This window comes from Canis lupus, chromosome 9 (assembly GCF_003254725.2).
Source record: "Canis lupus dingo isolate Sandy chromosome 9, ASM325472v2, whole genome shotgun sequence".
NCBI lineage: Eukaryota > Metazoa > Chordata > Mammalia > Carnivora > Canidae > Canis > Canis lupus.
The window spans coordinates 49930997-49958803 of record NC_064251.1 but is presented as its reverse complement, the minus strand read 5'-3'; the positions used below and the strand labels follow the sequence as shown (position 1 = coordinate 49958803).

At 57.1% G+C, this 27807-nt stretch overlaps 1 protein-coding gene across 6 annotated transcripts; it reads left to right on the top strand.

The window, feature by feature from the left end:
* On the top strand, positions 1-25150 carry TRAF2 (TNF receptor associated factor 2). 6 transcript variants are annotated; one of them, XM_025475876.3, is made up of 12 exons: positions 2371-2504; positions 3321-3447; positions 10682-10891; positions 11590-11668; positions 11907-12005; positions 17202-17363; positions 18406-18480; positions 20122-20196; positions 21893-22240; positions 22758-22935; positions 23750-23898; positions 24471-25150. In XM_025475876.3, the coding sequence occupies exons 3-12, from the start codon at positions 10704-10706 to the stop codon at positions 24687-24689; spliced, it is 1572 nt and encodes a 523-aa protein (XP_025331661.1). In that variant the 5' UTR covers positions 2371-2504; positions 3321-3447; positions 10682-10703; the 3' UTR covers positions 24690-25150. The 6 variants fall into 6 exon arrangements, with proteins under 6 accessions (XP_025331662.1, XP_025331665.1, XP_025331661.1 ...); XM_025475877.3 differs by lacking the exons at positions 2371-2504; positions 3321-3447 and adding an exon at positions 1-429; XM_025475880.3 differs by lacking the exons at positions 2371-2504; positions 3321-3447 and adding an exon at positions 1862-1929.
* The last annotated feature ends 2657 nt before the right edge of the window (positions 25151-27807 follow it).

Genomic DNA, 27807 nt, shown 5'->3' with positions numbered 1-27807 from the left:
TTTCCACCAGCCAGGACGGAGGTGTCGCTGGGTCTGAGCGGGCCAATGGGGGCAGGTCGGCCACTTCCCAGTCTGGGCTCAGTGGGGGCTTTCTCTTCTGTTCCCAATTCTGCATGCCTCAAAGGCCTGTCAGCAGAGTCAATTTTTTAAACAATGTACTTGTGAAAAAACGTGCTTGTGAAAATCCTAGGAAACAGCAAAGTCAAAGAGCGTTTTTGTGCTGAAAGTGCTGGCGGGTCCTTTGAGATTGGCCCAGCCCTGCAGGCGCGGGGTCCACTGGGGGCTGCCTGCCCAGGAGGCAAGGAGTTCGCCAGGGGAGTCTGCAAGGAGTTCGCCAGGGGAGTCTCTTCCAGACTTGGGGCCAGGCCTAGGTGGCCAGGGCCAGGGCTTCTGTGACGTTCCTCTCCCCAGGAGGAGCCATCGCAGAAGGTAGGTGGCTGCTTCCTGATTTCACCCTGTGGGAAGGGGGTGGGGCAGTGGGCATTGCTGCAGGTGAACCTCCTCTTTGCTGCAGGAACCATTTCTGGCTGGCACTGGTGGGCTCCCAGGTGTTGGCAGGTGCTCACCTACTTATGGGATTTGAATGAAACCTCAGGGAACCTGGGGGTTGGCCTGGGGAGCTGATGCCTGTGGCCAACCTTACCTCGAGGTTCAGGTAACCAGCCGCAGCCTGAGTGCTATCAGAGGCAGGGCAGCCCTGGGCTGTGTCCCAGGATGCAGCATTTGGAAGGGGGAGTTCTGACTCCAGAGCAAGTGATGTTCAGGCGAGATGCCAGCGCTTCTGCACCGACATCCCTTCAGAACCTGTGTTCTGGCTCATCCCGTGGGCACCCAGGTGAGCCCCTCAGAGTGGGGCTGCGGGACGTGCTGTGTGACCTGGGGTAAGGACTCTGACCTCTCTGAGTCTGTCTTTTCCTGAAAAATGGAGTGAGCAGTTGGCTGCTGGGAACGCGGGGATGAGGGAAGACCCGGCGGATTTGTCAGATACAGGGCAGAACCCATGTTCCGGGAGACACCGGCTCCCAGCAACCCAGGAGGCAATATGGGGTCAACACTGACCCCTGCCTCTTCCCAGATGCTGACGCGGCTGGTTTTCCTGTGCGGGCCACGGGTTGTGCTTTTGGGGCCTGGTTTGGTGGTAAAATCCACACAACATAAAACCCACCATTCAACCGTGTCAGAGGGCACTGTCGGGGGCCCCTGGGGGAGACCTTCGCCAGCACTGCACTGCCCTGATGGGAGGCCTGTCCTTCCCGCTCTTTGAGGGAGTAGGGTCTTTTTTTTTTTTTTAGATTTATTCATAGAGACGAGAGAGAGAGAGAGAGAGAGAGAGAGAGAGAGAGAGGCAAAAACAGGCAGAGGGAGAAGCAGGCTCCCCGCAGGGATCCTGGATCCCGGGATCACTCCCTGAGCGATCACTCCCTGAGCCGAAGGCAGACGCTCAGCCGCTGAGCCACCCAGGGGTCCCGCGAGCAGGGTCCTTTTGTGTTTTTTCTCAGAATTCTCACCCAAACTGGGGCCCTGCGCTGAGCCAGGCTCCGGGAGGGTGGGTGGGAGTCGCCGCCGCGGTGCCCGCCGGCCGGGCTCTCAGGAGGTGCGGCCCGCCCCCCACTCCCCGCCGCCCCGCCGCCCCGCCGCCCCACCTACTGCACTGACCGAGCCCGAGCTCCACTTAAGCAGCCATCGGGGCGGCTCTGACCAATCGGCATCCGCTGCAGCCCCAGACGAGCTCCTGATAGGGTCTCGCGTCCGTCCGTCAGGAGGGCGGGCCGAGGCGGTGGGAGGGAGATCTGGCCAATCAGCGTCCGCTGCGGCTCGCCCGGCGCTCCCGGTTGGCCCCCGCGCCAGTCAGTCAGGCGGGCTCGGGGGGCGGGTCCGCGGCGGCGGCGGCTGGGCGCGCGCGCAGTTCCGGGCGCGCGGCGACCGTTGGTGAGTGGAGCGGTGGGAGTCGGGGCCGGGGCCGGGGCCGGGGGCGACCGCGGGGTCCGCGGGAGCGCGGGCGGCGGGGCCCGGGGCGGCGGGCGCGTGCGGCGCGGGGGAGGCAGGGCCCGCGAGGAGGGTCGCCGCCCCGCGGGCCTGAGGGGATTTTTCGGAGCCCGGCCGCCCGGAAACCGAAAGTCAGAGCGGGGCCGGCGCAGGAAAGTTCGTTAACGCCCGCGGGAGTCCACCGCGGCTCCGGCTGGGGGGTCACGGCCCGGGGTCAGCGAGCCGCAGCCGCCCAGAGGCTGTCGGGGGCCCGTGCGCCCCGACCCAGAGCCCGGCTGCGGGGGCTGACCCGGGACTGGGGCACGAACTCCCCGCGCCTCGGTGACGCCTGCTCGTCCCACGCTCTGCCCCTTCGCCGCCCCCGCCCCCCGCCTCCTGCCGGGCCGCGAGGCCCCTGGGGGTCACTTGAATGGCGGGTGACCCTTGAACCTCCAGGGGTCGGTCTGCACGTAGCCCTGCACCTTTGGAGGGTGTCTGCGCCGCGGCTGCCCTTCCCGCTGGTGGTAGTCGCTGCACATGTGAGCCCCTTGCGGGCAGGGGAGCGAGCCCGAGTTCTGAGCATCCTCGTGTGGGTGCGGGGGCCGTGACAGGTGGTCCCGGGCCTGCGAGCGCTGGCGGGAGCCGGCTGCTGAAGACGTGGACCCGGCCTCGGCCGGAATGGGAATTGCCTGTCCATGGGTCCGGGCAGTGGGGAGCCCAGGACCGCCGCCGGCAGCGGCAGGAGAGCGGTCGGCCCTGCCAGGCCGGGTCAGCAGCTCTGGCAGCCCGGTTACTGTGAGGGCAGCGGATCTGTCCACCCACTCGCGTCTCTCAGGGGGAGGTCTCAGTCAACCTGCCGGTGTTGCTTGAGTTTTATTAAACAGCCTGAATACTGTGTGGTTTACACACCAGAGTATTCACTGATGCTTGAATCAAAAACACTAAGTTGTTTTCCTTCAAGCTTTTTGGAAGCCACAGAGGCCCTGGGCGCTTCTAGCAGTGGCTTCCACTTCCACACATCTGGTGGCCCCTCTCCCTGGGCACCTGGTTCTCGCAGGAAAGCCCAAGCCCTGAGGCCGGAGCTTCCAGAGGCGAGTGGTCTGATGTTGGGCATTTTGGGCCTTCATGCTGGTCCTTTTTTTTTTTTTTTGGTGATACTTATTTGAGAGAGCAGCTGCAGCAGGGGGAGGGGCAGAGGAGAGGGAGAGAGAATCTCAGGCAGACTCCCCACTGAACACAAAGCTCAGTGCAGGGCTCATTCCCACAGATTCCACAACCCTAAGGTGGTGACCTGAGCTGGACACTGAACTGACTGCACCATGCTGGCACCCCTATGCTGGTCCTTCTGCTTGCAGGTGCCTCTCCACATGACCAGTCTGCACCACACCACCCTCCAGTGCCCCGCAGTGTCCTCAGCACCATGTGTAGCCTAAGGCAGGAGCCTGTCCACATCAGTGCCTGGTGACCGACAGTGAAGCTTGTGTGTGTACCTTGCTGTTACACTGCCTTGCTGGCTCCCTCGTGGGGGGCTCCAAGGAGAGGGGGCTTTCAGCTGCAATTCTCTCTCTTGAGTGGTTTTTAAACTTCCCTGGGGAAACAAATGCAAATGTCATTATTTGGGGACCTGAAGGAGTAGGCTACAGCAATAGCTATAATTTGGGGAGCAGAGGACTTAGAGTGGTCACTTGTTCCTGGAGAAAGCATTTTCTCTAGAAGATAAAGGCCTTTTTGCTTTGTGCTTTGAGAATCAGATCCGGGTCCCTTTCTGGTCGTGGGAAATGTATGGTCAGTGCACTGGTGGGTGGGTGTTCACGACGGGACATCACAGACATGTTGGAGCAGGAAGGGCAAGAAAGTCCACAGAAGAAAATCCAGAAAAAAAATTACCTCCAGAGTGCACAAATGATGCCAAGAGTGCAGTGCACATCTTCCTGTGCCTAGTGTGTCAGTCTCCCATGGGCTGGGCCAACTCCTTCATGGAGATGGGTGGGAGCACTGTCTCAAGGGCGTGGTCCTTGTGTCCACAGGGAGGGCATGTCAGTCTCCCACCCCTGCACAGAGGGTCTGAGCCTGGGAGGGGTGCAAGAGGCAGATTCCGTGGAAGCCATTCCATGTCTGAGCAGGAACAGGCTTGAGGCCACGTTCCCTACAGGACCCAAGGGGCAGTGGAGCCAGTGGTCTTGTGACCTGGTTGTGGGTTAAGGAGGTGAGGACTCAGCAGAGGTGGGGGTAGGAGGTAGGATAGGGGAAGTGCCTCAGAAGGGACAGCTTGTCCAGGATTCAGGATTGGGGTGCTCCACATTGGAATGGTGTGGAGGAGTCTGTGGACGAGCCGGGAGCCTGGGAAGCATTGAGGGAGCTCTTGCACTCCATGCACAGGCTTGGGTCCTTCCTCTGCTCTCCCAGTCCCTGCCTTATGGTGCTTAGCTTACATTCCAGAGGAGACAGGCCCGAGGAGGGAGGCCTGCACAGGACAGTTCCAGTGACCGCTGAGAGGGAAGGCCTTGTTGAGAAACCATGACCCTTGGACAGACAGGGTGGAGGGCAGAGCCACTGGGAGGCCTTGGGGTCTGAGGGTAGAGTAACCAAGGCCCAGCCAAAGGCCCATCAGCTGCCCGGAGGGCTACAGGGGCTGCAGCCAGGGGCCAGAGATAGCGGTTCCGTCAGGTTCTAGGTGTTTGTAGGTGCGGAGCTGTTGGGTTTACTAGCGTGCTCAGGGTGGGTGGGTGAGAGAGTGGGCTCTGAGAATTTGACTGAAACAACTGGGCGGGGGGTGGCTGAGGTGGGGGCCTAGCTCTGGAAGGGCAGGGGCATATATGTAGGCACTCACACCCAGCAGTCAGGGAGGGGGCAGGGGAGCAGAGTGGGTGCCCGCATCAGGGGGAATGGAAGACAGAGTTGCTGTGTCAGGACGGCCAGTCACCCTGTTCCTCTTGAAAGCCCCAGTTTTGAGTCAGAAACAATATCAGCATGGAGATCATACGAAGACTTGTGAGCCAGCACTTCAGACTGGAAACGCGCCCCCACAGTATTTGCTCATGATGGTTCAGGAGAAACAGTTGTTGGCCATGAAATTGGTACCAGGCTACTATTTGGCATTGTGCTGAGTCTGGGAAAATGTGAACTTAAGTATAAAATTATCATTTTAAAATGGATTTCTAGTCCTTGGGGGAGGGCAAGCTTGTACTCCTTGCTGCGTGTTGATGGGAGTCCTTGAATATTGCTCAAGGGGCTTGTTATGCAGGCACGTTGGAAATGGGTGGAACCAGGTGAAATCTGACGTGGAATCCCACGTCACACAGAGCAGAAATGGTTGTCATTGAGGACGTGAATTCAAGAAGGCCAGTCTCTGGCGCCTGGGGTATCTCAGGCTGAGGGTTGAAGCCATGTGTCTGTGGGCGGCATGGTGATGCCCGCCCCAGCAGCCGGGTCCTCCCTTGGCTCGTTTGGTGGCCAAGTGAGGTGCCTGGTTGTAGTAACAAATGCAGCCTTCCCTCACTAACACCACTGCCCACGCTCACGCCCCAGACTGGGCATGGTGGGGCCAGCTGCCTCATGGCCTGCAGCTCAGCCAGTGGTTTCTAGCAGGGATGCCTCTTTCCCTGGGTGCTTGGGCTCCACACAGAGGCAGGCCCTGGGCTTGTGAAGTTGCTGGCTGTTCCCAGTCTCCGGGGGGCTGCTTTCATGGCAGAACCGACTTTTCAGCTTGTTCTGCCAGTTTTTTTTTTTTTTTAAATTTTTATTTATTTATGAGAGTCACAGAGAGAGAGAGAGAGGCAGAGACACAGGCAGAGGGAGAAGCAGGCTCCATGCACCGGGAGCCCGACGTGGGATTCGATCCCGGGTCTCCAGGATCGCGCCCTGGGCCAAAGGCAGGCGCCAAACCGCTGCGCCACCCAGGGATCCCTGCCAGTTTTATTTATTTTTTTTTTTAATTTTTTTTTTATTTATTTATGATAGTCACACAGAGAGAGAGAGAGAGAGAGAGAGGCAGAGACATAGGCAGAGGGAGAAGCAGGCTCCATGCACCGGGAGCCCGACGTGGGATTCGATCCCGGGTCTCCAGGATCGCGCCCTGGGCCAAAGGCAGGCGCCAAACCGCTGCGCCACCCAGGGATCCCCCTGCCAGTTTTAATATTATGAGACAGGGTTGTTTGGGATAAACATGCACAGGTGTACCATAATTAGGGATTTTTTTTTTATATAATTAGGGATTTAAAGGCCTTTTTTTTTTTTTTTTTTTGACTCTGGGGAGAGAAACTCCCACTTTTTTTTTTTCTTTTTGAAGTGGAGGTCTACGTACAGCAAAATGTACACATCCTTAGCATATAGCTAGATGCACTTTTGTCTGTATGGGCATTTCCAGTACCCCAAAAGGCCCCCTCTTGCCGGCATGGATCCCCTGAATGGACAATAGCTGCGTTTCTTACAGTACTTGTGACACCAAATATGTGGTTCCTGGGACCCCTCCTTGGGTTCAGTGATTTCTGGAGTGGCTCATAGAACTCTGGCAAACACTAATTGCATGAAACAGCCAGATGGAAGAGGCACAGGGCGAGGTATCAGGCAGGGCCGTGGAGTCCCCCGCCCTCCAGCACACTAGCCTGTCAGCACTGTGACGTGTCCCCAGCCTGGGAACTTTCTGAGCCTCACTCTTCACGGTGTGGTGAGGCCTCTGTCTTGAAAGCATGATTGATTACTTTATTGGCCATTGGTGATTAGGTCAATCTCCAGCCCCTCTCCCCTCCCTGGCAGCAGGGGACAGTTGTGGAGGGGTTTGGGAGTAACAGAGATGCTCCCCTGTCCCCATGAGTTGGGAAATCCTGGGAGTTTTAGAAGCTCTGTGCCAGGAACTGACTGGGAAGCAGAGCAAGTACCTAGTGTGTCACAGCACTGTGCCGCCAGAGGGGACAGCTTCTCAGCTTCCGTTAGCAGAGGTCTGTCCTCAAGCTTCAGATAACTGGAACCATTCTGGAAATACAGTTTTATCTCCAGTAGAAATGTCCTTTTATTTTTTATTTTTTTTTCTAAATTTTTATTTATTTATAATAGTCACACACACACACACACACACACACACACACACACAGAGAGAGAGAGAGGCAGAGACACAGGCAGAGGGAGAAGCAGGCTCCATGCACCAGGCGTGGGATTCAATCCCGGGTCTCCAGGATTGCGCCCTGGGCCAAAGGCAGGCGCCAAACCGCTGCACCACCCAGGGATCCCGAAATGTCCTTTTATTTATTTTTTTTATTTTTATTTATTTATTTTTTTAATTTTTATTTATTTATGATAGTCACACAGAGAGAAAGAGAGAGAGGCAGAGACACAGGCAGAGGGAGAAGCAGGCTCCACGCACCAGGAGCCCGATGTGGGATTCGATCCCGGGTCTCCAGGATCGCGCCCTGGGCCAAAGGCAGGCGCCAAACCGCTACGCCACCCAGGGATCCCTGTCCTTTTAAATAAAACACAAATGTGTTTGTTGTACAAAGTTAGCACATTTGTGTCTGGAGCTTGATTTTGGGGAATGAATGAATGGGAAATCCAGGACAGGCTGAATGGGAATGTTTGCTCACATGTTCCTGCAAATCATTGCAAACGGAGATGGTTCTTGTTTATAACTAACTTACCCGGCAGAGAGGATGTGGAAGCTTGAGAGGACCAGTTTTATTTTGGCTCCAGGTCTGGGTGCTCTTAACTCCTGAGTCCTACTCCATATGCAGCAGCAGCTGGCCAGCCCACCCTCCATCCTGGTGCCTGAGTCTGGGCTGCTGGCTGCGCCTGTCATCTGGGGAGGCCCCCAGGCCCTGTGTGCCTTCAGGTGAGTAGACACGTGCACACCACCCAGAAGTTCAGGGCCAGAGACGGGGTAGTTTTCTCCTAGGTTTGGGCCAAGCAACACCCCACAGCAGCAGGGCTCGACGATGGCCTTAAAGTGTTACATTTTGGCACAACACTTTTGAGTCTTTATGATGTCTTTCATTACAGTTCTCAACAGTTAAAATGTGCTTGTAAGGACAAAAGCACTGGCAATCCCCCAGCACAATATGGGCAGCGGTGGGACTCATGGTCCAGTGCCGTGGTGCTGGGTGGGCTCCCTGGGTGCTCCAGGGCCACTTCTCCACATTTAGAACAGAAATACAGACCCCCACCATCCGGCTGTGTCAGGTAGATGTGACCGCTAAGTAAGCTGTGTTGGTGAGGTCATCGAGGCCTGACTGCCTTTTGGGACCTGTTAACCTTTTTCATCACTCAGAAAAAGAGACCATTTGTCTGGCTCTTTTGTATCTAACGAGTACCTGTTGATGGATTAGTAAAATAGGTTCAGTCCTCCACAGGTATGCTTAGTAGATAGAATGTTGATGCCAAAGGATAAAGCCCTATCTCACAAATGCTGAGAGAAGCTGCTCAGTGAGGTTTTATTTTATTTTAAGATTTTATTTATTGGGATCCCTGGGTGGCGCAGCGGTTTAGCGCCTGCCTTTGGCCCAGGGCGTGATCCTGGAGACCCGGGATCGAATCCCATGTCAGGCTCCCGGTGCATAGAGCCTGCTTCTCCCTCTGCCTGTGTCTCTGCCTCTCTCTCTCTCTGTGTGACTATCATAAATAAATAAAAATTTAAAAAAAAGATTTTATGTATTTATTCATGAGAGATGCACAGAGAGAGGCAGAGACACAGGCAGAGGGAGAAGCAGGCTCCCTGCAGGGAGCCCGATGTGGGACTCGATCCCAGGACCCTGGGATCACACCCTGGGCCGAAGGCAGACGCTCAACCCCTGAGCCACCCAGGTGCCCCTGCTCAGTGAGGTTTTAAAACAAGAAAAGCAGGGGCAGCCTGGGTGGCCCAGCGGTTTAGTGCTGCCTTCAGCCCAGGGCGTGATCCTGGGGTCCTGGGATCGAGTCCCACGTTGGGCTCCCTGCATGGAGCCTGCTTCTCCCTCTGCCTGTGTCTCTGCCTCTCTCTCTCTCTCTCTGTTTCTCATGAATAAATAAATAAAATATTAAAAAATATAACAAGAAAAGTATCACCATAATCCTTGTATTCTGTCATGATGGTGTTTGTTTCTTATTTTGCTTTTTTTCCCTGTCGATGTAAAACGTAACTAAGTCTCTTACATGAGATGTTCTATCTCACTTAACATGGTAAACAGAGATCTAAAGAGTGCTGTTTTTTTACTAGCAATATTTAAGGATAAAAGTCCTTGTTTAATGTAGTTTATACAGCAGTGATTTTCAAATTATTGATGGTTCATGAAGTCAATTTAGTAGCATGACCAGAGAGAAGAAAAAATACGCAGAATGCCTCTTGTGAGAGTAAGCATACTTTCACGGATCCCTTGTTCTAGTCAGTACTTGTGTAGTCATACAATGGCCTTGAAACAAGTGGGCTGAGGGCATCCTCCCTCCTTGGTTGCCTGGCCAGCACTGTTCGTGCACACGTGAGCTCTCGAACTGGTTTAGCTCCTCACTAAAGGCTTTATTAAGGGGGCACTTTCTAGTACTTACATGTCGGTGTCCTGAGGGCTCGAAAGAATGAAATCCCCTAGTTGTCAAAGGGACAGGTGGATGGTCCAGGACCCAGACACACCCACATGCCCTAAAAGTGCACGACCAGCTGGGGGGGACTTGTGCCATCCTACTGAGTACCTGTGGGCATAACACCCCGTCTATCTGGTAGTTGGAGGAGGAAATGTGGGTTCTAACAGTATAACCTGTGTCTGTGGCCTGCCAGCCCAAGAAGGCCCCACAGATTACAGATCCAGAAGTCGTGATTGAAAGTGGCTTTGCCCAGTAGATAGAAATAGACATGCCGTCTGTCGCTGCTTCATGTGGTGTCAGACCGGCTCAGGATGCTGAAGACAGTCTTGTGAATACTGGAAAGAGGCATATCACTTTGAGACATCCTGGTTTGAAAGCTGGTCTGCTCTGTGTGCATCCATGAGAAAACATGGGGTCTGTACCAGGGGCCTCTGGGAAAGGAAGCTCTTTGGAGCATTTGCAAAGGGGTCATAGTGGCTCTGAGTTAACGTGCTTCCCGGCCAGGGGCTGTTGGGCTGTTGTCCTTTTTGAAAGGTTAGCAGGTACAGTTGCTTTTGGCTTGTGGAGATGCTGTACGTTGGACAGTGTGTTCCATGCAAGGTCTCAGAATGCTCTGGGAGCTTCTCCCCTGCCTGACTCACAGGTCTGGTTACCTTGCCTGGGGGACCTTGCCACAGCCCAGTGGATGGCAGAGGGCAGCTCTCAAGGTGGAGGGACCCTGGCAGCGGTGGTGACATCAGAGAAGCCAACAAATGCAGTGGCCATCTGCTGGCCGCTGCCTCGGGCCCCTGCACAGGCAGGTCAGAATTTCCTGCCGGGCTGATGTGTAGGAAGCTGGACAGGAAGGCACCCGAATCAGGCTCTGCAGATGGCCAGTGCTGGTGGGAAGGGCCCTCAGATGTCCGCACGTGCTCTGCCCATGGGTCCCAGCACAGTGGGCTGGGTGACCTTGGGGACAGCCTGTTGGTCTAGGGGCCCTGGGATGGGCGTGTTGGTGCATCCTGAGCAGGTTGCCACCCTGCTGAGCCTCGGTTTCCACGAGTGTAGTAGGAGATTAGGTTCTGAGAGGGCGAAAATCCTGCCTCGCAGATTCTTGACCGCTGCTCAGCTTGATGACCCTGCCCCTCACAGCTGGGCATGGGGAGAACCCTCCGTGATGCGCTCTGTTCTTCCTTAGGGTGTGGCGGTTCCCGGCTCTCATGGCTGCAGCCAGCGTGACCCCTCCCGGCTCCCTAGACTTGTTGCAGCCTGGCTTCTCGAAGACCCTCCTGGGGACCAAGCCAGAGGACAAGTACCTGTGCTCAGCCTGTAGGAATGTCTTGCGCAGACCCTTCCAGGCCCAGTGTGGCCACCGCTACTGCTCTTACTGCCTGAGCAGCATCTTGAGGTACTGTGGGGGCAGAGGGCGGCAGGCTGGCTTGGGGCTCTGCTGCCAATGGAGGCAGTTGCAGGCATGCACATGGCTGTAGGCATGCACGTGTCCGTGGGAGAGTGCTCCAGGGGGTGCTCCCTGACATCACCTGCAGAGGTTCCCTGCAAATGAGAGCGTCAAGTTAGTAACTGAAGAGGGTGGGTCGCGCTTTGGGTGCTCGGGATGCAGGGACTGCAATAAACATCATTATGGTCTGTTTCCTGTGTTCCTAGTTTGTCATCCAGACACAGGACTGTTTAGAGTCCCATTCTTGGTTCATGTTGCATTTGCATCGAATGCGCTGCTCTAGATAAGGAATACATACTCAGAGCCTGTAGCAGTCAGTCTGAGGGCAGGCCCCTGTGGCACATGGAAGGCCAGAGTGGGCACAGGAGCCAGCACCTCATTCCTGGGTACCTGGCCCTGAGCGGTTGGCCATCTGAGAGCACCTCTGTTCACACTGGAAGGGGTTGTTGTGATCAGAGGGTTTGGATCATCTCACCTACCTTATAAGGTTTTCAACATGGTCCCTTACGCATGCTCATGACTGATGCAGTGTCAGTCTCCAGGGCACAGAACACGGCGGAGGGAGAGCTGAGCTTGGCCCATGGCCTGTGGTCCACAGCTTTCCTTGCAGCACGGTTGACGGCAGGCCTTCGCCCTTTCCTCACTAGCTCTGGGCCTCAGAACTGTGCCGCCTGTGTTCACGAGGGCATATATGAAGAAGGCATTTCTATTTTGGAAAGCAGTTCGGTAAGTGAAAAGACTTCGAGCAAAAACTGTCAAATGAGCAGAAAATGTTTTGGCGTTTCCTTTAATAACACCGAGCAGCGAGGATGTGCCCCTCCCTGCCTGGTCACATCTAGAGCTTGGAGCAGCTGCAGGGGAGGTGTGTGGGTCCTGGGGCCCGGTCTGGAAGCCTCGCAGCATTGGTGGCGGGTAGGCGGTGGGCAGCTAGGAGGAAGCCTAACCGTAGGAATGCTGTCCTCAGGCTTTCCCAGACAACGCTGCACGCAGGGAGGTGGAGAGCCTGCCGGCCGTCTGTCCCAACAATGGCTGCACCTGGAAGGGGACCCTTAAAGAGTATGAGGTAGGGGCCCCCTGCACTGGCCTGACTTCCCAAGTCTGACCCCACCCCCAGAGCAGCACATGGAACCTGTGGGAGTCTGCCAGGAGGAGCATGCAGCTGCTCATGATACGTGCACGCAGATGTACAAGTCCGGGGAGCATGGCCTCGGGAGGGGGATTTACCTTGCTGGGCCCAGTCTTCTCATCTGTGGAATGCTGGGGTGGGGTGGCAGCGTGTGGCTGACCTTGGGCTGGCTCTGAGGGCATCTGCAGCATCTCTCGTAACATGCGGGAATGAAGCTCTTTTGCTCGGTGGGATCTTTCAATGTGTTTTTAGGCAAAGGTTTTCTCATTTTGCGTTGTATAGACAGTGGGATTCCAGAAATAACCTGCATGTTCGGTCTGTGGGCATAGAAAGGCATCTGGCCAGTGACAGGGCAGTGGCTGGTGGGCATATCTCGCTGAGGTCTGTCTCAGCCTGGCAAGGCTGGCTTGCATCCCTGCATCGGCACGGTGGGGCTTCTGCGTGATTGGCAGCTGGCAGCCACACCTGCAGTGTGGAGGCTCAAAAGGTGCCAGCACTTGTGTGGCCTCCGTAGGCTCATTTGGCCGTCCCCTCTGCTTAACCAGTGCAACTCAGATGGTTACTCACACACAAATGTCATGGCAGTCAGGTGTCCCCCACCTGATGAAGGGACAAACCAAATGTGGTCTGTCCCTGCCATGGAATAGTATTTGGCCATAAAAAGGAAGAAAGGGGCAGCCTGGGTGGCCTTCAGCCCAGGGCCTGATCCTGGAGACCCAGGATCAAGTCCCACGTCAGGCTCCCTGCATGGAGCCTGTTTCTCTCTCTGCCTTTGTCTCTGCCTTTCTCTTCCTCTCTCTCTGTGTCTCTCATGAATAAATAAATAAAATCTTTTTAAAAAGTAAAAATAAAAAAATAAAAAGGAAGGAAGGAAGGAAGTCCTGACACATGTGAGTGGACTTTGAAGACATTGTGTTCAGTGAAATGAGCCCATCCTAAAGGACAGGTCCTGTGGGAGTCCACTCCTGTGAGGGCCCCAGAGCAGTGAAAGCTAGAGGCAGGAAGTGGCAGGGTGGCTGCCAGAGTGGGAGGTTGGAAGGTGCAGAGGCACAGGTTGGCCTTTCAGAGTGGGCAGCCCATTGGTGAGGCCGGGGAACTGTTGGTATGGCACCCGGGTGCCTAAGCTCAGGCATGCTCCTGCCCCGGCGCCAGGCCAGCCCTGCCCACTGGATGCTGAGTCGTGATGGTAGCAAACAGCCTGTCAGGATTGGAAGCGGGACCTGAACTGCTGGCGGGCTTCTCCCTCTTGTTGCCGGCCTGCATGCTGAACTCTGCTCATTCTCTTGACCAACCAGACTTTCTGTTCTTCAGGCTCTAAGCCGTGTGTTTCCAGAGGAGGGGCCCCTGGTGGGGTAGGCTAGGAAAGGCACTTCCCTTCCTGTGGGTGCTGGGGGCCTGGAAATGGAGCAGCCCTGGGCTCCCTGTACCCTTTCTGATGCCTTCCTGGGTGTGAGACCCAGAGGCCCCCAGTGTTGCACACGTGCTGGTAGGAAGCCCTGCTCAGCAGAAGGGGTCTGCACTGTTACTCCCGGGGCAGTCCAGAGAGTAGGCCTCGGGTTGGGGTCTCTCCTGGGAGGGTGAAGAGCCCAAGCAGGCTGTGGGGGTCAGGTGGGTGCAGGAGACCCTGTGGGGTGCGAGGAGCAGGCATGGGGAGCGGTGCTGCCTTCCGCGGGGACCCAGAGACCCTCTGGGGACGTGGGAGGACCCCCCACCTTCCTGAGAGGCTGGTTTCTGTCTGCTGCAGCCGCGGGGTATGGATGACGCTGGCGTAAGGGGCCTCGGGCTGTGGGCCAGGGAGCGTAGCCAGCCTGTGGCTCGGCTTCGGCCCGGCAGGCACGCGGGCTGGAAAGTCCCTGGCTGGCCCAGGAGCCCTGGAAAGTCCCTGCAGGGGTGGGTTTGGTCATGTGGGAGGGCGGGCACTGCTCTGGGACTCTGGGCCTGGCCCTTGGGTGGAACCTCGGCCTGGCAGTGAACATCTCCGGCCTGGGTGAGATCAAGGCTTATCTACACACACCCGCCACCTCTGGGCCAACGCAGCTGCCCTTGGTGGTACTCGCACTCGTGGCATTGTAACTTGCTGGTGCTGTGGCTGAACTGTTTGGAAAGTCCTGGTTAGCCTTTGAACATGGTTTTCTTTGGCGATGAAGTCTAGTATTTTCTAAGAACCCAGTGACTTAAAACTCCAGTTCAGGTCAAAGGCATGTGTGGAGTGCCTGCCAAGTGCCAAAGGTGCCAGGGCACGCAGCCCCCAGGCTGCTCTGGGAGTGTGCGTAGGGGCCTGTGGCTGGAGACAGAGGCGGGGCTGGGAACAGGTGGAAGACGCCAGAGGGGGGGCGTGGGTGACTGGAGGCTGTGGCTGAACAGCGAGGCTGCGTTGGGTGTGCTCGCTCTCTCCCCCCACGTCCTGGTGAGCTCAGAGTCAAAAGGGCTCTGTTTGTAGAGGCTCTTAGTTTGAATTCTGGTTGAATAAAGACTGATTTCTCCAAAGCGTGTGCTTCTCTCTGATCCCATGAGGGTGGTGGTGCTACGGGCCCATCCAGAGGCGGCCCGGGGGTGATGTCAGATGGGCTGCAGGGGTGGTGGTCAGCAGTGGGCGGTGTACCCTTGCCTGTCTCGGTGGCTGCCGCTCTGTGCTGCTTTGGGGGCCCATGTCGCTCCTGCAAGTATCTTGTTATCTGTTAATCAACATTCTTAATTAAATTCAAGCACCTTAACTATAAGGGTTCTAGTTTTTCCTTTTTTTTAAATTTCTTCATGGGAGACACACACAGAGGCAGAGGGAGAAGCAGGTGTGCGTAGGGCCTGTGGCTGGAGCCTAATGTGGGACTTGACCCTGGGATCATGCCCTGAGCTGAAGGCAGACGTTCAACCACTGAGCCACCCAGACGTCCCTGGTTTTTCCATTTTGTGAGCTGTGGTTATCTCTGAGACTCCTTGGTTTGCTTTGACTGTTGATTAGGTACTGGATGTGGCCCAGACATTGCCTCCTATTGGGCCATGGTGGGCTGTGCGGTGTCCCAGGGACCCTGGGGTTCAGGGAAATCTTGCCCTGTAGCAGTGCAGGTGGGCCATGGGGGGCTAGGCCACGTTTTCAGCTGGGAGCTTTGGAAAAGCTGTGGGCAGGGAGTGGCTGTGAGACCAGACAGGCTGCAGTGACGGGGTGGGGGTGCCCCTGGGAGGCTGCACTCGAGTTTGTCCTCTGCTGGGCCGCCGCATCCAAGGCGTTGTATGGCTGGGTGTGATCTGGCTGGCCTGCCTGGTGCGTGTCCTTCTGACAGAGGCTGGGGCCTCGCATGGCAGCGTATGGGGTGCTATGTTGGGCCACCATGGGGTCACCAGGGAATTGTGCTGGGAGTGTGGTATTGGTCTGGGCTGTGTCCCCATGGGAGGTCAGAGGGCAGGGGTGCCTGCTCTGGAAGGCAGAGTTGGGGGGTGGTCCCCACCAGATGTGACAGAGTGGGGGGGTTCCCAGCAGACGTGGAGGGTTCCCCACCAGACATGACATCTGAGGTCTCCATGCGGGAAGGCTTGTAGGAAGGGCACCGCATGTGTGCCATGTCTCCGTGGTTTTGGCCCGTTGTTTCTGCTCCCTCTGGACATGCTGGGCTTTGGTCCCAGCAGCCAAGCCTGCGGCTCAGGATGGAGACACGGCCAGCACGTTCCCGGCCCGGGAGCAGCATGTCAGAGGCCTGCCCTGCTCCTCTCAAGTGCACCACGAGCAAGCTCTCCAGGGTAGCCCTGAAGACCCAGGCCCTCAGGAGGGCACCTTGGCCCAAGGCTGCCCCAGCCCAGACCTTTGTGGAGCTCCTGAGCCCATGGCGGAGGGCCTCCTCCTGCTCTGGGCCAGCCCAGAACTTTCTTCTTGCAGTGACCTCTGCCTCCTGCCCCAGCAGGCTCCACGTCGTCCCCAATGTCTCCCTAACACTTAGCACGGTGCCAAGGTACAGGACGGATGCTGGTGGAGCGAAGACTCCCAGGAGGCCCAGAGGAGTCGGATCCACAGACACGGGGGTTGGGGGAGGCAGCGGGGGGGGGGGGGGCAGGGTTTAACAGGACAGAGTCCAGTCTGGAAGACACACGGGTCCAGGGGATGGACGAGGGGACTGTGCACAAGGTGTGAACGTGCCAAGGCCCTTAAAAGTGGTTAAGACAGTAAACTATGTTATATATATTTTACCACAATAAAAAACAACAGCAGAGAAACCCTGAGCTCCCCACTCCTTTGCCCAGCGCCCCTTTCTGTTGCCCCTCATGGCCAACTTCCCAGGGCAACTGTCGGCTGTGTTGGATTGTGGGCTCGGGGCCCTGTGGTGGGGGGACAAGCTGCTGGGTCCCTCGTGCTGCCCTGGAGGCATTCCCACCCTCCCCACCTTGTCTACCACCCCCTTTCCTCCCAGCTGCCTCCCACCACACAGGGCTCTGTGGCTCCTGAAGGGGCAGCGCGGCCTCTCTTCCCTCCACCTCGGCCACCTTCTTCCTGGGTGCTGCCCACTGGAGGGCCCCAAGCTGGGCCTGCTACCCTGGGTCACTGCATGCCCTTGCTGGCCACGCCCCCCGTGCAGGCTGTTGGTGTGGGTGTGGGATGAGTGGGTGGGCTCCAGTCCTCCTCTGCTTAGTCTGGCTGCCGTGGCCTGTACTCACAGCACCTGGACTCGTCACTCCTGTGCCTTTTGTTCACTGAGAACCTGCATGCTCTGGGGCTGACCATCCTGCTCTTGGCCGCTCTGGGGCTCTGCCCGGGGCCAGGGCTGTGCCGCCCGTTGGAGCGCCCTCCTGCCCCACCTCTCTGTACCCACTTGTCCTTGGCCCTCCATGGCCCCTCTTAGTCCCTGGCCGTTGGTCCTGTTCTCCCTGAATGGCACTGCAGCACCCACAGGGAGGGAGGGATGCTCGGGCTGTCATGTGGGCAGGGAGCAACCAGTCTGTGAGTTCCTGTCTGACCCGGAGCACAGGTGTCATAGTGAATGAAACTGGCCCTGGGGGGTTTGGTGCAGGGGCTCCGTGGTCCAGCCCTGAAACCTCCCCGGAGCCTCAGTGGGGGCAGCTGCCTGTGGTCACACACGGAGCCCGGTGGTGGCAGCCTGCGGCATCCCACTGTGCACCCTGTTGATGCTTTGCCACCTTTGTTGCCAGAGCTGCCACGAAGGACACTGCCCGTTCATGCTGACTGAGTGCCCAGCTTGCAAAGGCCTGGTTCGCCTGGGGGAGAAAGAGCACCACTCGGAGCACGAGTGTCCAGAGAGAAGCCTCAGCTGCAGGCACTGCCGGGCACCCTGCTGCTGGGCTGACTTGAAGGTGAGGGTGCCTGGCCATGTCCCCAGCCCGGCCCTGTGGGGCTGTCACCATGGCCCCAAGGTTACTGTCCTGCCCTTGGGGCCGGTTTGACATTTTTGCCATGTGCCGCTGGCCCTTCCTCGCACCCACTTGGGTAGAAGGTTCTTGGTAGGGAACTGGGTTGGGTATGAAGGCAAAACTCAGTCGTTTTAGAAAGCTGCTTTATTTTAGAAAAATTAACATGCAGAGAGCAGCTGTGCCAGGCCCATGCCACCTTCACTGTCCGGTTGGCACACGCCAGGCGGCATCAGGCTCCCCACACTTCCTGTGTGGGCCCCAGGCTCTGTGTCGTCTCTTCTGAAAACTTGAGAATATGTATCTGAGCATGTTTGTTTTCAGAAACTTGAGAATGTATATCTGAGCATGTTTGTTTTCAGAGAGCTGTATGTGTTACTGTCACCCTGAGTCTTGATGGTGCCTACCCACCGCGCCAGGCTCACTTGGCACCCAGGTTTGCTCATGTCTCTGAGCGTCTGTTGCCATGCTGCATCTTGATGATGTATCTACAAGGTCTCTTCATCTTTAATGGTGCTCCGGGGGTGGGTGTCTTTTCCTTTGCTGCTTGCTTATTGAAGAAGCTGGACTGTGCATTTGGCCAACTGCATCCCCAGGAAGCCCTTGCTGCCCCTGTCACCCTGTCCCCTCCCTGAGCCATTCCACCCAGAGGTATGCCCACGGCCAGGGTGCATTTGGGCACCAGGGGTGTGATCAGAAAGTCCCGCCAGCCTTGCTCTTTGGGGTCACAGTGGCTACTGGCTACCCTCCATGGCCTGGTTTCAGCTAGGGTGACCGACAGCAGCGTTGTCCCCCAAGTCCATTGGTGGCTTGTCCTTCTGTCAGGACAAGCTGTCAAATGGCGAAGTGGTTCTAGTCTCTGGTGCTTCGGAGTGCCTGTAGGACCCACCCCACTGGGGGTGTCAGGGATGCTGCAGCCCGAGGAGAAGGCCTTGCAGTAGTGCAGGTGACCCCACCCACGCTCCAGCTCCTGACCGCTGTCTTTCAGGCACACCACGAGGTCTGCCCCAAGTTCCCCTTGACTTGCGATGGCTGTGGCAAGAAGAAGATCTCACGGGAGAAAGTAAGTTGTTGCCCAGCACCTCCGAGGCCACTGGGGGGTGGGGCTCAGACCTGGGGCCCGAAGGAAGGGTATGGGCTGGTGGCCATGGGCTACTTTTTTGTTATACTTCTGGAGATGGAAATGACCCATCCTGGGCAGAAGTCATGTGCACCTGCCCCCACACTGCCTCTTGTCCAGAGCACTCCGTGGCAGGGTTTTTTTTTCTTTTTTTTTTTTTTTTAGATTTTATTTATTTGAGAGCCTGAGAGCATGCGAGCAGAGTGGGGTGAGGGGCTGGGGAACAGGGACAAGCAGATCCTCACTGGGCCCAGAGCTGGATGTGGGCCTCGATCCCACCACCCCAAGGTCACAACCTGAGTGGAAACCAAGAGTTGGCTGCTCCCTCACTGTGCCACCCAGGTGCCCCCCGGGGCTCCATTTTAAGAGAAAAATACATCATGGGTTCATCCTTGTAGTTCTGGTTTCGATTTTTGCCTGCTTTCTGTGTTTGTAGCTCTTTTTGCTGCAGGGCATCTTGGTACTTGGTTACCTTAGCACGGTGCCTGATGAGTGCTTTGTCACTGCTGTATGCGCTGCTCAGTGACAGGGTGCTGGCGGTGCTCTTTCCAGCTCCTTCCACTCAGGGGAGGCACTGTCGGGCGATGTCCGGTGGTCCCTTCCGGGAGGCAGTCTCTCAGTGGTGAGCTGCCATTTGTCCCTTGGTTTGCAAGTCTCAGAGGTTGCCCTGGTAGAACAAATTGGTAGTTTTGTAACAGGGTTCTGTGGGTCCAACATGACCGCCAGGGCAAGTGTTCCTGCCCCGCCGTGGTGAGGGGACACGCTCGGGGGCTCACCCTGCTGTGGCTAAGAAAGTGTGTCCCAGGGCTGGAATTTGTAGCTCTCGAATCATGAACGTGCCTGGGGTTTTCTACTTAGGGCTCGCCTGCGTTTCTGTCACCAGGGACTCCTGCCCATTGCTCACAGTGGGGAGAGAATCCCAGTCCTTCTTTTTTCTGTTTTTGGAACTCTCAGTGTCGGGTAGCTTGGGTCACAGTCCCTTGTCCTTTGACTTTGTTTGTCTTGTCTGTGTTTCCATTTGGTGTCCGTCATTCCAGGGCCCTGGGCGATGGAGACAGAGGGACTGCTTTCCAGTTGTCCTATGGCGGCCCCCTGCCCTCATGCCTGGGGAGCAGCCATCTGCCTCCACCTTTGCTGGTGGGAGGGGCTGCCTGCGTCTGTGCCCAGCGTGTGTGCAGTTGAACTCTTTCTGGGTTGTCCATCTGTCCTTTTGGGCTCTGTGTTGCCATGTGCCAGCACCATGCCAGGTCCATGATGCGTGTCCGGCCCCTGGTCAGGCTGGCCCCACCTCACCTCCCAGGCTCTGGGGGCCTCAGACACAATGCATCCTACGAGCCCAGGACCGGTGTCGGCAGGTGCACTGAGACACTGGCCCACAGTGAGAGGCCTTCAGCCTGCACCCCCTCCCTTGATTGACACCCGCAGGCTATGTGTGCACACATTCTTGTCTGTGTGCACAGTCACACCTTTGGCTCTGGAATAGGGTTGCTGGGTTTGGTTCAGCATGACACCGAAGAGGGGGTGTCCAGCCAGGGCACAGGTGGGGAGAGGAAGTACAGGTACTCATGATGTCCGGCCTTCCAGTTCCAGGACCACGTCAGGGCGTGTGGCAAGTGCCGAGTCCCCTGCAGGTTCCATGTTGTCGGCTGTCCTGAGATGGTGAGTCCTGTTGGCTGTGGCTCTGCCTGTGCCAGTCCCTGTTTCCTGAGTGGGGGCCTTCTTCCCGAATGTGGTCTCTGCTTGGCCTCCAGCCTGGCCTCCTGGTTTCCTTCCCACTTCTGCTGCCTCCTCAACTCTCAGGGGTCCCAGCCTCCGTCTGGGCTTAGCTGTGTCTACTTGTCCTCCTGGTGCTCTCGTGGGGCCCTGTGTTTGACCACCTCTCTCTGCTGAAAATGCCCAGCGCTTTGTACCTCCCTGATACCTGGGGGTGTCTCGGGTCTCAGCTGCATCCTGGGCCTCCCGCTCCCACCCCATCCTCCCACCTGCCCAAGACGAGCACCTCATGTCACCAAGCTGTTCCAGCCCAAGCCCAGCAGTCACTGTGGGCCGTCCCCTTGTCTCCTGTATTACATCCAGTCCACTCAGAGAGCTGTGCTGCCTATAGACGGGTCTCAGACCGCACCTGCCTCTGTGGCCTGCGTGGCCCTAGCTGCCTCTGACCTCATCTCTGGGCTGATCACCAGCCTGGCTATCCTTGTGCACACTGACCTGTTCCTGCCTCAGGCCTGGGCAGTTCTTCTGTCCACGTGGCCTCTCCTCTTCTTTCCCCCACTCTGTTCTGTCCCCCGGGGATGGGAGTGTGCAGCACCCCGGCTCTCTGAGGGCCCTGGTACATGGCTGGCGCTCTGCTCCTCAGAAACACCCGGGCAGCACTCCCATGCCAGTCGTCCTTGACACCTGGCCTCAGGTATAGTCCACAAGGATGGCACCTCCTACTTTTACTCCTCTGTGTTTGCTGTGGTGCTGGCCCATGCCCACACAGGCCTGCGCCCCCATGTGGGTGCTGCCAGAGGCCCGAGTATGTGCCCAGGGTGTGGCCACCACAGCCTTTCTGTGGTCAGACATGGCCCCAGGGCAATCCCACCTGAGGGTAAATGTTGTCCTGAGCTCATCGCTCTAACCCTGACCACAGGACCATGGCCCCGTGGCATGTGCACACTGCCCCCAGCCTACCTCCTGGACTGGCAGGGGGCATCCTGTCCCAGCACCACCAGGGAGGTGCTCTCTGGGCACAGGGCCTGGTAGGGTTCATTTGTTTCTTTCTACTTTTGATGTTTTGAGAGTGTCTAACTCCTTTATTTTTATTTTTTTAAGAGATTTATTTATTTGAGAGAGAAATCTGTGCGCAGGCATGCCTCACTAGGGAGGGCAGAGGGAGAAGGGCGGGGGGGATCGCAAGCAGACTCCAAGCTGAGCACAGAGCTCAGTGCAGGGCCTGATCCCACGACCCTGAGATGGTGACCTGAGCCGAAAACAAGAGTCAGATGCTTAACCGACTGAGCCCCCAGGTGCCCTTGAGAGTGTGTAACATTTTAAAATTTCTTGTGAAGTTTTAGAAGAAATGTGGCTGGAAAGTCAGGACGATAGATAAAAAATACTTGGAAATTGTTAGCTTTACTGGTCTCCCCCACCCTTCAGTGTGTCCTTTCTTGTTTCTCCAAATACAAGTAGAGAAGTTATTGGGAAGGTTTGTATTTTTGGAAGATTTAACTCACGATAGTGACAGGTGATATACCAGCAAGTGAATGGTATGGAGATGTCAGAGTCGCCTCACCTTGCGGTGTGTCCACAGGGCTCTGGGTCAGGGCTGAGTACAGGTGCAGCACCAGCAACCCTCTCTGTCTTCTCCCTGCAGGTGGAGAGCGAGAAGCAGCAGCAGCACGAGGCCCATTGGCTTCGGGAGCACTTGGCCATGTTGCTGGGCAGCCTCCTGGAGGCGAAGCACCTCTCAGGAGCTGGTGGCCCTTTCCTGGGTCTGAGTGAGATGGGGGGCTGGGAAGCCAGCACACTGCACCCCGAGGCCGAGCTCTCCAAGGCCGCAGAACTCCAGCAGCGGTGTGAGGCCCTAGAGAGGAAGACGGCCACCTTCGAGAACATCGTATGTGTCCTGAACCGGGAGGTGGAGAGGGTGGCCATGACCGCTGAGGCGTGTGGCCGGCAGCACCAGCTGGACCAGGACAGGATCGAGGCCCTGAGTAACAAGGTCTGGGCCTAGGGCATTTGGGCCAACCTGGGCAGGACCCAGGGGCATCTTGGGGGCTCAGAGCTGGGGTTTTATGGATGGCACCTTGTTTCTATCAGCATCCTTTCTGCTTTTGCTTCCTGTGTCCCTGAGCTGAGCGCCTTTCTGAGGCCTGCTCACTGATGGGCCTGCTGTGGGGTCCTAGGGGTCGCTCCAAGGCAGCCTTTCCTCCCTGGCCTGTGGGGGTAGAGGTAGCCACAGGGAATGGGCCTCATGACTGGTGTGTGTTCCTGAGTGCACTTTCTGACACTTGGGATGGACAGAGCCACTCGAGACGGCTGAACCCAGGGAAGCCTTGGGGGCCCTGGAAGGGGCCATTCTGCCCAAAACTGGTAGAAAGATGGGTGTGGGGCATGTTCATAAGCACCTTCCTGCAAAATGAAAGGAGGCCTGTGAGAGGCCACTGGGTGGAGGCCTGCAGCCCCTCCACTGGTCCCCCAGGAGGGACGTGCCCTCACGGGGCTCCCCGGGCCCCCAGGTGCAGCAGCTGGAAAGGACCATTGGCCTGAAGGACCTGGCAATGGCCGAACTGGAGCAGAAGGTCCACGAGATGGAGGCGTCCACCTTTGATGGCGTGTTCATCTGGAAGATATCTGATTTTGCCAGGAAGCGCCAGGAAGCTGTGGCCGGCCGCACGCCCGCCATCTTCTCCCCAGGTACTATTCTGAGACTCGCCCTCGGAGGTGCTCACAGGCCCCCAGGCTGGGGCCCCTGCAGGAGGTCCCTCCTGCTGGAGGTTATGGGGCAGGAAGAGTTATGGGGCAGCCTCTAGGCAGAGCTGCCTCAGGATCCCACGGCCTTCCTGGATGGGGCATGTGCTCAGGCTTCCTGGCCGGTCAAGAAGCTTCTGGGTGGGGAGCAGTCTGTTTGGGGCACGGTCCTCTCTGCACTGGACCCAAGCAGGCACCTCCTTGCTCACACATTCCCTCGGGAGTGAGGCCCTGCCTGCCGATGGGAATTTCTTTTGAATTCAGCTCCAACAAAACCTGGCTGAGGACCAGACTGAGGGTTGGGGGTCAGGTGCGGTCCCCAGCCAGGCAGCAGGGCCATGTGCGGGAGCCGAAGGAAGGCTCCAGAGGCGGGACCAGGCCAGCCGGTGCTGCCATCAGGTCTGGGCCCCCGCGGGTCTCTGGGCACCCTGCTGGGGGTCGGGGTGTCACCTGTGGCCTGTCCCAAGTTCTTATCCCCCACGGTCCCCTCAGGTAGGGCTCAGGTCTGACCATGGCCCTTTGCCTAGAGCCCGAGCTGCCACTTAGCCTCACAACTGGTTCCTGTGGGCCACGGTGGGCTTACATTTAGGGTTCTTGGAAATGCTTTCCCTGAGCGTTTTACCTTTCGGGGCATTTGTCTTTACTGGGAACTAAGTCTGTCCCTTGAGAAAAAATTTGTGCCCCCAAAGCTGGGTGTTTTTCTCTGTGTTTCTTGGGGAAGCCCTCGGCGGAGCTTACCAGCACCTTTCCCCCTCCGCAGCCTTCTACACAAGCAGGTATGGCTACAAGATGTGTCTGCGCATCTACCTGAACGGAGACGGCACGGGGCGTGGGACACACCTGTCTCTCTTCTTTGTGGTGATGAAGGGCCCCAATGATGCCCTCCTGCGGTGGCCCTTCAACCAAAAGGTGTGTGGGGCTATCCCAGTGGCATCCCGGGGCCCTTGGGGTGGCGAGGTAGTCAGGCTCCATATGGGTCTGTCACGGCCCCTTGGGCGGCACTTAAAGAGGCCAGTTTGGAGTTGGTTCCAAAGGAAGGGGTGCGGCCAGTGAGCCTGCAGCTACCCTGTAAAACTCCCAGAACCAGGATCTGCTCTCGGTGGAGGGGCAGGAGGTGCCGTATCCTCGTCTCCTCCCTGTCCCACGCCGGACACAGGGCAGCTGTGGCGCCTCCCTGAGGAGTGTCACTCCTTCGGGGAGAGCAGTGGGTGCTCTGTGAGCTCTTTGGTACGAGAGCGCCTGCCCCGTGAATGTGAGCAGGAGAGGCGCCAGTGGATGTGGTTTCATAGTGTTAACTGTGGCCATAGACCCAGGGGCTGATGGACGGAAAGTGCCACAATGGGCACTGGTCACCCAGATGGGGTCGCTCGTGGTGGCTGTGGTCCTGGCGCTTGGCTGCTGGTTCCCTGGAATTCAGGCCATTGGCAGCTGGTGCTGGCCAGGCCGTAACTCAGTGTTGCTCCCACGCTGCTCGCCCTCAGGTGACCTTAATGCTGCTGGACCAGAACAACCGGGAGCACGTGATTGATGCCTTCAGGCCCGATGTGACCTCATCCTCTTTCCAGAGGCCAGTCAGTGACATGAACATCGCCAGCGGCTGCCCCCTTTTCTGCCCCGTCTCCAAGATGGAGGCCAAGAACTCCTATGTGCGCGATGACGCCATCTTCATCAAGGCCATTGTGGACCTGACGGGGCTCTAGCTTTCTCCCACCAGGGTTGGGGGTCGCGGGTCACACCGGGCTGGAGCCTCACCGTGGGTGGGCACCTGCCACGCTCATGTCCACTGGGAAGGGGCCGCCTCCTGGGAGAGGCCACTCAGCCTCTGAGTGGGGCAGGCTGCAGGCCTGTCAGTACCTGCTCGTGGGCCATCAGTACAGGTGCTCAGGCGAGGTGAGCAGAGGGCGAGGTGAGGTGGCATCTCGTCCTGTCCTTTGGTTGGAGAGAAGGGACATTCCCGGGCCTGGCCGCTCCTCTGAGGAGAGGTCCTGCTCTGCAGGCCTGGCCAGGCTGGCGGGCACAGAGGGCACTCTTGTGTCCTCAGGGCATCCTGTCGGCTGCCCCTGTGGCGAGTGCGGGGCACACACTGGGCCCTGCTGTCGGACATGATGCGTTAGCTGCCCTGTCGGGCTGTGGAGAAGTCGTTATTAAACTGTTAAATCTCCATGGTGAGTGGTGTCCGTTTGCCTGTGGCCTTGCTGGTGGTAACCCTCACAGGGCCTCCTGGCTCTCTGCCCTCCTGTGGTCTCCTCCCCTTATGTGTCCTGTCCCTACTGGTGTCACTGGATCCCTGAGCAGTACCGTGGGTTCCCTGACACTTGAAGCTCGCTGCTGCTGGCCTTGCTGAGGCCATCTGGAATGTTCTTTACTAGCCGGCTCCTCCTCCCTCAGTCTATACGTGTCCCTGCTCCTCCACACAGGGACCTCTAGTGCTGGAAGAGTGGCCAGTAGATCTTTGGCATTTGGGGATCGACAGGCAGCGTCGCCTCCCCAAACCGGGACTTCTCAGGTACCAGTCGGCAGTCAGTGGTTTTGGCGCCCTGACCTCAGGCTGAACCTCCGCCCAGTGCAGGACTAGGGCAGGCTAGTGGCCAGTGGCTGTCTGTACCTCTGGTTGGTTCTCAGGACCACTGGTTCCAGAGGGCCAGGCAGGGGGCTGCCTGGGCATCTTTGCAGAGAACCTGACATCACAACTCATCCCTCTCTGTCAAGAGTTAATGTGACAGGAAAGCTTGGAGGAAAAAGAACCGAGCCATCCCAAGACCCGTGCAGTTGTGCTGAGACACAGGGCAGAAAAGCTGCCATCTTGTGGGCCTTCCCTTTCCACTCTCCAGAGCGCTGTCCTCATGATTGGTGTCCACAGCCGCGACCACAGCATCTTCACCCGCGTGTCACCTCCAAGCCACAGGGCACATGCTGCCTGCATTGGTCTCCTGACCTGGGAGCGCAGCACCCTGCACACTTCCGTCCCACCTGCCCGTTTGCTGGGCTCCCAATGTGTGCAGGCTGTGTGGGCCAAAGGCCTGGGGGCTGCGGAGCCCGGACAATCGCCTGCCCACCTTATGCACTTGCCTCCTGGTTGGTGAGGTGCCTGTTGTCCCTGGGGACTGAGCCTTAAGAAAGTCTTGAACTCTGTCAGTGGACAAGATCCTAAACGTGAATGTGATTACTTGGGTGATCGTTTCCTGTGATTTGTGCTCTTGACCACTTGTTCCACAAGTCCTGAGTCTCCCCAAGAAAATACTTTTCTATTTTTTCTGATGGTTTTAAAGTTTCTGTTTTTAACACATTGGGTTTTTACTGGGGAGATTGTGTGAGATGTGTGTGAATATGTTTTGTTTTCCATTAGGGGTAAAGCAAGTATGTCTGTGAGTTTACTTCTTTTTCCTTAAAACAGAAGGGTAAAATGAGGGTTAGAAAGGCTTTTGCCCACAGGGACAGAGTGAGGGAGAAGGCAATAGCAGAAAGATGTGACCCGTTTTAGAAAGGGGAAGGTGGCTTGAGGGGTGGCGGGCAGGCAAAGGAGGGCCCGCAGCGAGACTGGGCACTGGAGGGCACCGACTCACGGGCTGGGTGCACAGCTGCCTGCCGGTTGTCCCTTGCTCTCTGTGGGGGAGCCGGGGGGTCTGGGTCTATAGAACATGCTAGAGCTCAGGACTGAACAGTCAGCTCCAGGAGAAGTGCTAGAAGTGCACACCAAGCCGAGGGCCCCAGCGCCCTGCCCTCGCTCTGGGCTGCTGCTGCAGGGTCCCCATGGAGAGAGCACGTGCCTAGAGGGAGACCCTGGGAGGTGCTCTGTTCCAGTCCCTCACCACCTTCCAGAAGGCAGGGAGCCCTGCCCCTGGCAAGCACAACCCACGTGTCTGTCTCTGCAGACTCCTGTTCTGGATGTGCACCTGTGTGCAGTGGTGAGCATGGCCTTGGCACCTGGCTCGAGTATGAAGTTCTAAGACTCTGCAGTGGGAATCGGGCCTCCTCTTCTTCCTAAGACTGAATAAGACTCCAGTTATGGACAGACCATGTTTTGTTGATTTTTCCGTTGACGGACTTTCAGGTTGTCCCCACATGGCTCTCAAGAGTTGTACTGCTGTGAATGTGCTGTGCGGCTTGTGGGTGGCTGGGTCCCTTGGCTTTCAGGACCGGCCCAGCAGGGGAGGTGACGGGACATGTGTTGTCATGTTTGAGGAGCTGCCAGGTGATTTTCCAGTGACAGCTGTGCCATCCAACATTCCACACAGTGTCATTTCCACTTATGCCTTCTGCACGTTCTCTAGAATTTCCTGTCTGTATTAGTTTTCAACAAAAAATAGTTATTGAGGGGTGTCTGGGCGGTTCAGTCAGGCATCTGCCTTTGGCTCAGGTCATCATGATCCTGGGGTCCTGGGATCGAGCCCACTCGTGCTCTCTTGTTATCTCTGTCGCTCTGTCTCTCTCAAATGTGAATTAATTAAAAAGAAATACTGAAAACCACCCATAGTGGCCATGGCACCACGCATGCTGTTCCTGCTTGCAGGTGCTTTGTGCCTGCCCCTGTGCCTGTCTGGAGGAGAGATGCCAGCTGCCGTGCTGTCCTGAGGGCCTTTGGCTTCACACGTCTGTAGCCGTATTCATCATCAAGGAAACAAAATCTGTAAAATCAGAGCAGAGTATAAGAATCAAAACCACATAGACTTTGAAAACAAAGCCAGTGAAACGCAACAGGTAGAGAAGTTGAAATGAAAAGCTCAATCCAAGGTCGGAGCAGACCCACCTGGCATGAGAATAAGCAAGCAGACGACAGAGAGTGGTGCTGCTGTGTCACACGGTGGGTATAGTTTAAAG

Bases quoted from the DNA above. Each gene is read 5' to 3' on its own strand.
- TRAF2 (XM_025475877.3), top strand. From the start codon at position 10,704: ATGGCTGCAGCCAGCGTGACCCCTCCCGGCTCCCTAGACTTGTTGCAG. The intron at 11,669-11,906 runs GTAAGTGAAAAG...TGCTGTCCTCAG, and splicing joins CTATTTTGGAAAGCAGTTCG to GCTTTCCCAGACAACGCTGC. The intron at 20,197-21,892 runs GTGAGTCCTGTT...TTCTCCCTGCAG, and splicing joins TTGTCGGCTGTCCTGAGATG to GTGGAGAGCGAGAAGCAGCA.